Source organism: Streptopelia decaocto (assembly GCF_964273445.1).
Source record: "Streptopelia decaocto genome assembly, chromosome: 6".
NCBI classification, from domain to species: domain Eukaryota; kingdom Metazoa; phylum Chordata; class Aves; order Columbiformes; family Columbidae; genus Streptopelia; species Streptopelia decaocto.
This window is the reverse complement of record NC_138660.1, coordinates 25,732,202-25,742,479: the sequence shown is the minus strand read 5'-3', so window position 1 is coordinate 25,742,479 and position 10,278 is coordinate 25,732,202. Positions and strand designations below refer to the sequence as shown.

Here is a 10,278-nt window from a genome sequence, read left to right as displayed (position 1 = left end):
GAAGGTGTTTGTGGGAGATTTGAGTTCCCAACGTTTGCAAGTGTGACGATAATCAGAGCATGAGAAATGGCGAGCAGCTGATGCTGGGGGGGCTGGATAGCATCTTAGGGAAAATTCCTAGGGAATTTTCAAATAGGACCCCCCCAATAATCCTTCAAAGATGGCACCATCTGGAGTGCTGAGCACGGTTGGGTATTTGTGTCTGTTAAGGACAGCAGCAGGACCCACATTACTGAATTCGCTTTCTCAGCTCCATTTTGGGGGGGACCATACATGAGGTTTCAGGGGGGGATTTGTAACCCTGTGCTGGTTTATCCTCTTCAGAGACGTGATTTAATCTGGCCCTCAAAGTCAAAGACAGACTGGTTCACCCAGGCTTTCTTGATGTCTGGAGGCCTTTGATGGTAATTTTTGATTGCTCTGGGGTTATAATGCCCCTGAGTACAGAGGGACGATGAGAAGCAACATCCCCCATCAACAGGAGAAAGTAATATCCCCAAGGAAAAGTGAGGCAGCACTGCCCAGATGGCTCAGGGCACAATTAGGGACAATCCAGGGGATGGTCCTCTTTCCAGTAGGTGTGTTGGGGGGAGCAATGGGGCTTGGAGATGCGAAATGGTGGAGAGGGAGAGGATGTGAGAAGGTCCCTACTGATTTGAAATGCTGCTTGAGCTGCACAAAGCCAGAAACCAGCAGAAAGGGTTGGAGGAAGGAGTGGTGGGTCCCCTCCCGGCAAAGCAAATACGTGGGCATGGTGCAAACCGTTGCACACTAATGCTGTGGGGTGACACCACTATTCAGGGGTTACGTTCCAGAAGAACATCTGCCATGGTTTGAGGTTTTCTAGCTTGGAAAAGGAGCAAAGTGGTCTCTTACCTCCAGATGGTGAGAAGAAGGCAGGTTCTAGGGCATGAAGAAGGAGTCCTGGAGAGCTGCCGGGCAGCATCAGGGCTTGGGTGCAACCAGCCTTTCTGGACTGGGGTGTGGGAATGGGCACAGCAGGTTATCGTAGCATCATAGAATCATTTGGATTGCAAGAGGCCCTCAAGACACGTTGCTCCTCCTGCTACTGGGGTCCCCACCTGCCACAGGCCATGGGCAGTGAAGGATGGGGTGGGGACACGGCCACGTGTTTTAGCACTTGTCCTCCCAGCTTCTAGGTCCTCCCCCTCCCTGTGTTTCATGATGAATTATCCAAGACGAAGAATATTAGCCAGCATGCCCTGTCCTTCAGAGTATGGGCAGCTCTTTTGATCTCTGATTCTTGAGGGCTCATTTCTATGGTTTTTGTTCTCGCTGTTATTTTTATTGGCAATTTCTGACCTTTAGAGAAGTTGGAGATAGTCCTTCCCCTTACATAAACTTATCAAAGGGAGTAGAAATGACTAAATTTGAATAAAATTGCACTTCTCCACTGTGCAAAGAGATAATTAATTTCCTAATTTTTATATCCAACACTCCTTTTTTCCAGGACCATCCCCGCAATCAATACAGACAACCACCTGTAAAAAGGCAGTTTCCAAATGGTCTCTGTGCACCCCCATCCTTCTCTCCACATGGGTTTCAGTGGGACTGTGTGATGTGGATGTGGATGCGAGGAGAAAAGGGTTTCAGGAGCTTTGCTGGATCATTTTGCGGCTCTTGGTTTGGTGCCCCGTGTTGTGCTATGGTCAACATCTGAGGCAACCTCAGTGATGCTCAAAGTGGCTGCAAGGAGCAACCATGTCCCTATTTGTCCCCTGGGCTGAGCTGGAGGCACCACATCCTGCTGCAGAGCTCAGCCCTGCCATCCCTCACTATCCCCATATCTCTTGTGCAGGTCTTGGTGTGGGTGGCCACGTGCAGAGATGTCCCTATCTCCGTTTGATGGCAGATCTACTCCCCTTTTGCATAAGCAGAGGGCCAGGAAGGTGGTGACCTGGGCGAGGTGCTGAGCTCACCTGGGACCATGGTCCTTCTCTCTGCACATTTGCACCGTGCCAAGCGTGCCAGAGAACCCGATGGGCAGCAAAGGGTTTCGGTAGGGGGACAGCGCATGTTCCAAGTGGGTTGCCCAACACTCAACGGAGCGTGGCTGCTCGGCTGGGGAAGGACAAGCACTTCTAAAGGACAAAAAGCTCATATCTCTGGCCCTGCCGGCACGAACCTACCCGGCAAGAGTGAAACTGGACTATCTTGCAAAAACACTTTGAGCAAACACACTGCTCAAAGCAAAGCATCTGATAAGAGCTGCTGCATTTCTGGTGGCTCAGGCAAGAGGACTTGGGTGCTCCCATTAGGTTTGCGGCTTCACCGGGGCAGCCTCACCTCCTCTCTCTGGGGGAGACACCATGTCCACCACCATTTGCCAAGTGATGGGCTTCATTGTTTCGTCACTGGGCGTCGCGGGGTGCATCGTGTCCACTTCCATGGATACGTGGAGCACGCAGGACTTGTATGACAACCCGGTCACGGCCGTCTTCCAGTATCAGGGACTGTGGAGGAGCTGCGTGCGGCAGAGCTCTGGCTTTACAGAGTGCCGGCCGTATTTCACCATTCTTGGGCTGCCAGGTAGGGACAAAAAATGCAGTAGGTTTAACCCAGGAGCTCTGTGCAGTTTTCATCTTAAAGCAGGAGCAGACAACTTAAAGCACTTTGCGAGGAATAAAATTTCCAGGCTCTGCGGTGCATGAGCGTAAAAATATGTGCATGTTTTTTACCAAAATAATGCCTTGACTCGGCGGAGGTTACAACTTGGAGCATGTGTAGGTGACCTCTGGATGAGCATCATGGGTTCAGCCCCTTTGCTGGCATAAATCAGCACAGCTCCATCGATGTGAGGAGCATGAGTATGCTTAAACCCACAGATACTCCGTCCCTTTGAATCGAAACACAAGGAAAACAGCTGTGTGTAGTTTGCGTGGTGATCAGAATAATGTTTTCTATAGAAAACAATTGATTTGTTTTTTCCCAAAGAGAAAACTGGAATTGAAGCAGCATGTGTAGTAAGGGTGAGAAGGGGGAAGGCACGCTCGGTCATTTCACATTACCTGGGGAGTTTCTGTGGTCACAGAAGTAGGTTTCAGAGGGGTATTACTTTCTCATTTGCTTGCTCACTTTACAAGAAGGGCTATTTTTCCCACCCCCCTGTGACCTGTTGTGCCTGTGCCTTGCAACAAATACGGCCCCCGCAGTGTGTTTTTCACTCTTGGTGCACAATTGCAAATAGGTACAAGCAAGCACTAATAAATTGTATTTATGGATGGGTGTAGAAGAGAGGAGGATGTGTGGGCTGAGCCCTGTATCCTCAGGGATGCCAGCCTTGCTTCCCCACTGCCAGGTGTGCGATGGAATAAGAGTGTCTGTGTGTACCCAGCCTCAGGATTGCTAGGTGACTTCTTTTTTGTCTTTTGGAAGAGCAAAAGTGACGTTTGCTGTCACTTCTCCTAAGGGACCATTTATTTTAAAGAATTAAAAACATATTTATTGCACTATATATACAAACGTTGATCAATATGTGTACCTATCCTCATAATACTGTGTAGATGACTGTTTTAAAAGAGCAATGAGGCAACAGTAACCATCATTTTGATTCCAATTTATCATAGTCAAGATTCTACTTTGAATGTCATTTTTAGATAATAGAGCAACAAGCAAACATGCAAAGCAGTCACAGGAATTTTCAGTTGTGTCTTAGAGATATTCTGTCACTTTTGTTTTCTTTATATGTCTGTTTAGTCGATGAATACTTTAAATAATAAAGAAGGAACGCCCCTGCTCTAATTTGGTGAACTTAAAAGCTATATTTTTCCTAAACTTTCTATATTCTGTTAATCATAACTAGTCATAAAGTTAGATTTCCACCTTTGTGATTTTGTAGTAGTAACAGAAATGCAGGTGATGTTAGTTTAGATGACTTGAAGTTGTTTTATTTCACTCACATCTCACTACTTACAGCAACAACCAGTTTCACTGATGTCTGAAAAACACAGCGATGCAAACATTTATTTTGCTGCAAAAATTTATTTCAGTGAATAAGCTTGCATTATTACAATTTTCTGTGCACACCATCCCTTTGTATGGAAATCAGGTGTGCAAAATGAGCAACTATAGGTGTGCAGGTATGAAGTGAAGTTATCTTACTTTGTGCAAAATGTGGATGCAAAACCACAGGTAGTTTCTGGGCTTGACTTTAACTATAGGGCTATTTGCTACCTCAGGCTCCTGATAATTTTTTTGTTCTTTAGTCTCCTATTTTGTTTGTCTAAGCCCTTCCACTCCTTCCTTCTAGAGGAGGTCATTCAGCTTTGGAAAGCAGCTCTACTCAGAGGACTTTGATGGCTGTGAAAATTCACTCGAAACTGCAGCACTCTTTCCAAACAGCTCTCGCTTTCAGTCCCATGAGCCAAATGAGGAGGACTTCGTGCCACAGCAGACCTGGGAATTCTTTCTTCTCCTTTCTGTCCTTTTGTTCAAGATGGTGCATCTGTCTCATGAAGAGATGAATCACTGCTGATACCTATTTTGCATTTTTTCTGTCCCTCGCCCCTTTCCAACAGCTGCAGTTTGGTCCTTTTCAATGGAGGTTCACCACACTTGGACCTCAGTGCTCCAGCACAAGGGTGACGTCCCAGGAGCTGCTTGGCTTGGCCTGCCTGTCATGTCCTCCCACGGGCACCCAAGGCACTTGGAACATCTCTACTGGCAACCCACAATATTTCTGTGATGTCTTAGCTTAAGATCACTTCTTGAAGGGTTGAGACCACCACAGTGGTGGCATGTAGGAACCATAAGGTCTGTAGGAAGCACCCCAGGAATGAATGACTGTCTTGCTGTCTTGGGGACAGGGACCTCACCATTCATAGTGTCTTATGTTGGCCTGGAGTATCAGCCCTTCCTGCCTGCCCTGAAACAAAAGCAGTTGCAAAGAGACTTAATTGACTGCAAAGGCAAATGAGTACTGCGATTTTCTTCTCTTTGCGGCTTTCTGCTTTGCATTAGGTGCTGCGCGAACAACCTTTGAGGGCTGATAAGGCGTATCCGCCAGCTTCTTGTTCTCTGATGAATAATAACTAATGAGCTCGCACCTGGGGGCTGATGAATGGGAGATTGAAAATCCCAGGCTCGTTAGCACTTGTTATCAGCTGATAAGGGCAAATTGAGTCATAAGAGCAGCAGCCCCAGTGGGAGAAGGTGGTGTATTCCCAGCCTGTGAAATGGCAGACCACTGGTTTCCTTGTGCGCCGTGGTGCCAAGCACAGTTCTGCTTGGGTTTGTGGTAGCCCACAAGCAAGGAGACCCACATGGCCATCCCAGCACCCACCCTTGCCCTCCTGGGAGGGTTTATAAACCTTCCTCCTAACCTGTGCAAGGCCAGCAGGGTCTGCTCCCTTCTGTCCTGCTCTAGTTGGGCCATATAGGACCCTTGGGCACCATGGTCATCCCAACCAGCCCAGCAAGAGGGGTGACAGGCAGGGATAGTGAAGTCCCTGGGGCCGTAGGATATGTTGCGTGCCCATCTCTGTTGGTCAGGAGCCCACATCATCTTCCCAGAAGAGGGGCAGTCATGTGTGGGGAGCATCAAAGCCAAACCCAGGACTGTAAGAGCTCCTGGGAGGGAAAGAAGAGGCTGCAAAGCATCCTGGCCAAATCACAACAGCCCTTGAAATACTTTCGATGACCCTCTCCCTGTGCTCTACCAGCGCTGCCACCTTCCTGTCTCAGCCAGGAGAAGCATCCGGGGCCAGCACTGAATTGCGGGCAAGATGGGTTACGTGCCACCTTCTTAGAAAATCACCTTGGTATTTGAATGCATGGCCTTTCCCCTTCACTTCTCCATTTTAAAAGGTCTAAGTTTCCTTTTTCTTTTCTCTCTTCTGCTCCAGCCAAGAGGTATCTGGGGGGTTTTTGAGGCCTTCAGCTGGTTGACAGCAGCGCTCAGCTCCCATGGGCATGACCCACCAGCATCACTGCAAACCTCCAACCAAGCATCCCTACCTTGATGGGGACAAATCTAAGGCTAGGATATTTGTATTAATGAATGTGGGCATTTGTATACAGGACTGATATTACAAATAACCATGGAGAGGATATTCTGGGGACATCACTGCTGAAGTTTTGTTGCTCTCCCTTGGTGTATGTGTAATGTTTGTCAAGGTGATTTTCCTCTTCCCCTGTGCCATGTGTTTTACTGGAAAACAGGAACATACCGAACTTCACTTTGAGTCACACAGTAGGTGGAAACACCATGGGTAGCTGGGTGGAGACATCTACTTCCATTGCTGCTTGGGGAGAGAAAAAAGCTTTCTCAATCATTTTCAGTTATGAAACAACTCATTCTTATCCTGGCTGCACACCAGCTCAGTTTCAGATTGTTCCCAGTGCCAAATGAAAATTTATGTTGAAACTGTCAAACTCTTTCAGAAGTTCAAAAAACAGCCACATTTCCAGAGGTGCCCCATAAAAAACCACTGAGAGTAGATCCAGTGCCCACTTTCCAAAGTCTTTCAGCACATGAATTGCTAAATATGTTTGGGATTTTCTCCACTGATATTTTTATTTTTAGACAAAACTCATCTTTAAAAACCTACCAGGTTTCATTTCAGTCGCGCTTGTCTATTTATTTTGCAGCGATGTTCCAGGCTGTGAGGGCCCTCATGATCGTGGGTATCGTCCTGGGCATCCTTGGCCTCCTCGTGTGCATTTTTGCTCTGAAATGCATCAGGATCGGCAGCATGGAGGATTCTGCAAAAGCCAACATGACTCTGACCTCTGGCATCATGTTTATTATTGCTGGTGAGTGGATGGTGTCATGTCTTTCTTGTGCGAGGCATTGCGGTTGCCTGGAATTGACGCCTTTGAAAGCCTTTGTGCCCTTCTTGTCATAGGAAGCAGATGCTCTGGAGCAACCCAAAGTGTTGCTGCTTGCATGAAATTCATGGCATTTTTCTTCCAGCCTGGCATCAAGTGGTTTCTACCTCTGCTTAGTAAAAGGAAACCAGAAGTTTTTGTATGGGACAGAACGTGGAAGGCTGAAAAAACAGCTTGCAGATAAAAAAAAAATCAAATCTCTCAATTTGTTACATGTATAATGTTGTTATGTACAATTACATCCTTTATTTTTACATAATAGCTTTATGAAGAGTCTCAGGTTCACACATATTAATTTTATAAAGACTCTCAGGGTTGTGGTAGCCTAGCTTGTATTTTTTAATACTTTGGTTTATTAGGGAGGCTGCAGGGATGCCCAGCTACCTCAAAATTGCAAATGCTTAAGAACAACACAGACAGGTTTTCCCACACTTTATTGCAGATGAGTTATCAGATCAAATCCATAGCCTAATGAAGGGAAAGAGAATGTCCCGATTTCAAATCCTTGCAATTGAACAGCAGTTACTTTTGCTGTAGTGAGGATAAACACTTAGGATGCCCAGAAAAGCTGGAGTCCGTATTTTTTGGCAACAAACACTGGCACGACCTTTAGTTGTTTTTTGTACCTCTTTCCACAGTGGCCTTTGTTAGCATGAATCACTCTGCTAAGGACAATGTCATTGCTGCCAGGCTGGTCACGGCTGGGCATACCAGTGATCACCTGTGCAGGTGAATGGAAGGAATTCCTCCTTTCCGATTCTGGTCTTCCAGGCAGAGTCAGGCAGGCATCACTGCCTGGTTGTGAACTCAACGTGTCTCCTCATCCATGTAACAGAGAATGTATTTTCCCATTCAAAAAAAATATTTCTGATAGGGAATCTTTCATCCATGTTTTTCACTGTAAAACAGATCTTTCAAAGTTAACTATGGGGGGGTCGGGCTCTGCTCCCCAGGAACAAGCGCCAGCACCAGAGGAAACGGCCTCAAGTTGCGCCAGGAGAGGTTGAGGTTGGATGTGGGGAACAATTTCTTCCCCAAAGGGCTGTGGGGCATTGGAACAGGCTGCCCAGGGCAGTGCTGGAGTCACCATCCCTGGAGGGTTGGACAGACGGACATGAGGGTCTCAGGGACATGGGTTAGTGGTGGCCTTGGCAGTGTTGGGTTAATGGTTGGCCTTCATGATCTTTAAGGTCTTTTCCAATCAAAACGATTCTAGGATTTTCAGCAGCTAAAACAATCTGTTCGTTAAACTCATATTCTATGAGAAAACACATCAGTAGAAAGATTGCTGCTGGTATGACTTGGGATTCTGCAGTGTGACATTGCATTCTTTCTACTGGATTGTAAATGTGTAGAAATCCTGGCAGAAATGTGTAGCATGTGGTGGGTCCCCATGTCAGCAGTGTCTCACACACATTTCCAGAGCTGTAAGGTGCTTCCCCAAGGTCCAAGGTGACTTCTTGTACTATGTAGGTCTCAGTCTGTCCTTCTGTCTGATCTCAGGCCTGTGTGCCATCACTGGAGTGTCCGTGTTTGCCAACATGCTGGTCACAAACTTCTGGATGTCCACAGCCAACATGTACCAGGGAATGCAGAATGTCCAGAACAGGTAGGTGGTCAGCTGGCTCAGGGTTCTTCATGGTGCACATCTCCCTCAGGGCCAGGGTGTGCTGCAGCCAAAGGAAGGGCAGACTATGGGTGTGGATTAATCTGGTCCCAGGATTTGTGAGATTTATTGAGTCTCTTTTTTATCTGCACTGGAGATAATTTGTCCAAGTTAATTGGCTGGGATGTCACTCAGCTCAAGGAGGTAGAGACCCCATCGAGGATGAGCCTGAGAGTGGGATGGTGCTCACGGGACTTCTGCAGGGCTGGAGGGAGAATGACCATGTTCAGCATGTTTCAGAAGAAGCAGACTGGGTCACTGTCACCGCACCAACCAGCCACGTCTCTGTTTTTTAGGTACACCTTTGGCTCAGCCCTCTTTGTTGGCTGGGTGGCAGGTGGCCTGGCCCTCGTAGGAGGCATCTTGATGTGTCTTGCTTGCAGAGGGCTGATTCCAGAAGAATCCCGGTAAGCCTATCTGTGGTAGACACGGGAAGATATTGGGTGAAGCCTTGGGTGTTGAAACAGCATACAGCCAGCATGGCAGGGGTTGGACTAGATGACTTTCGAAGCTCCCTTCCAACCCAAACTATTCTATGATTCTGTCTCTATGCGTAATACCCCTGTTGCAAGAGTTATCATGATGTTACACCTGTTTGCGCTGTATCATGGGTCAAAATGAACCATTTCTCTTCCTTGACTACATGATTCGCAAACAAGTAGAGAGGGCAGGAGAGATCAGCCTTAAAATCTAGAATTTGCAATGTGCTGGCTAAGTCAGGCTCATTGATTGCAGTTTTGATTGCAAATTGCATGGATCATCAGGAGGTGTAGGCTGTGTGAGCTGAGCTATGATTTACACCAGGCAGGGCTTTGTACGCCTCCATAGCTGCGCGTTGTAGGTGGGTCCTTCCTTCAACCAAGGATTTACTCATGGGAAAGAAAGTATAAGTTTATGAAAAAACATGACAGAGACTTGCAGCCAGTCCATGGATGGCTCTGAGCTCATTGAGAGGCTCCAAGTGCTGATACAGGATGAAGTTGCCCCAAACCCAACAGCAAACAGGAACACATGATACAGCATTGGGTAGTCATAGACTTTCCACTCACTGATGCCAACTTTCGTGTCTCTTGCAGTTACAAAGCGGTGTCCTACAATGCGTCGGGACGGAATATCTCCTACAGAACAGGGCCGTATAAGGTCGGTTCTGGGTACGAACCTGAAACGAAGACCAGGAAAGGTGCAGGGTATGAAGAAGCTCCTCGAAGTGAGGATGGAAGACGCTCATACCCTTCGAAATATGACTATGTCTAGTAGACTTTCTGGGCTTGAGTTTAACTATCTCGTACAAAACATTTTTAACTTCAGAAGTAAAAAGTATACGCAAAGAAGGCAGTCTGTAAATAGGATTATGTTTTTGATCATGTTTCCCCAGCTCTGAGGTTGTATTCCAGCTTGTTGTGAACATGGGTTTAATTTGACTGCCTGTTATTATGCCTACCAGAAGTAGGTCTGTAACATAAGTAATGCCTTTTTATGGTCTCAGAGTAGAACAGTTTGCTCATATTTTACATATAAACTCTGATAACCCGGACCAGGGTTGTGCCTTGTGCCCTTTTCTAATTCTAATATGTTAAAATTCCCATTTAATATTGTTCCAGACGTAAAAGTGCTGTTACTCCATTGCCTTCTTCCCTTGGAGCAGGCTTCCATGCAATTGGGCAATGTCATCCCCTACTTTCTCAGAGTTTGGAAGGGTGAACAGTGTCCCATGACCTCAGTTTCATCTGTTCATCAGAAAAAACAGTGTTTTGCTGAAATGA

At 46.8% G+C, this 10,278-nt stretch overlaps 1 protein-coding gene across 1 annotated transcript; it reads left to right on the top strand.

The window, feature by feature from the left end:
- Positions 1 to 2,330: 2,330 nt before the first annotated feature.
- Positions 2,331 to 9,769, top strand: CLDN18 (claudin 18; the record flags this gene model as incomplete). Its single annotated transcript, XM_082055624.1, has 5 exons — positions 2,331 to 2,550; positions 6,610 to 6,774; positions 8,353 to 8,458; positions 8,812 to 8,922; positions 9,592 to 9,769. The coding sequence occupies 5 exons, from the start codon at positions 2,331 to 2,333 to the stop codon at positions 9,767 to 9,769; spliced, it is 780 nt and encodes a 259-aa protein (XP_081911750.1).
- Between the last annotated feature and the right edge of the window lie 509 nt (positions 9,770 to 10,278).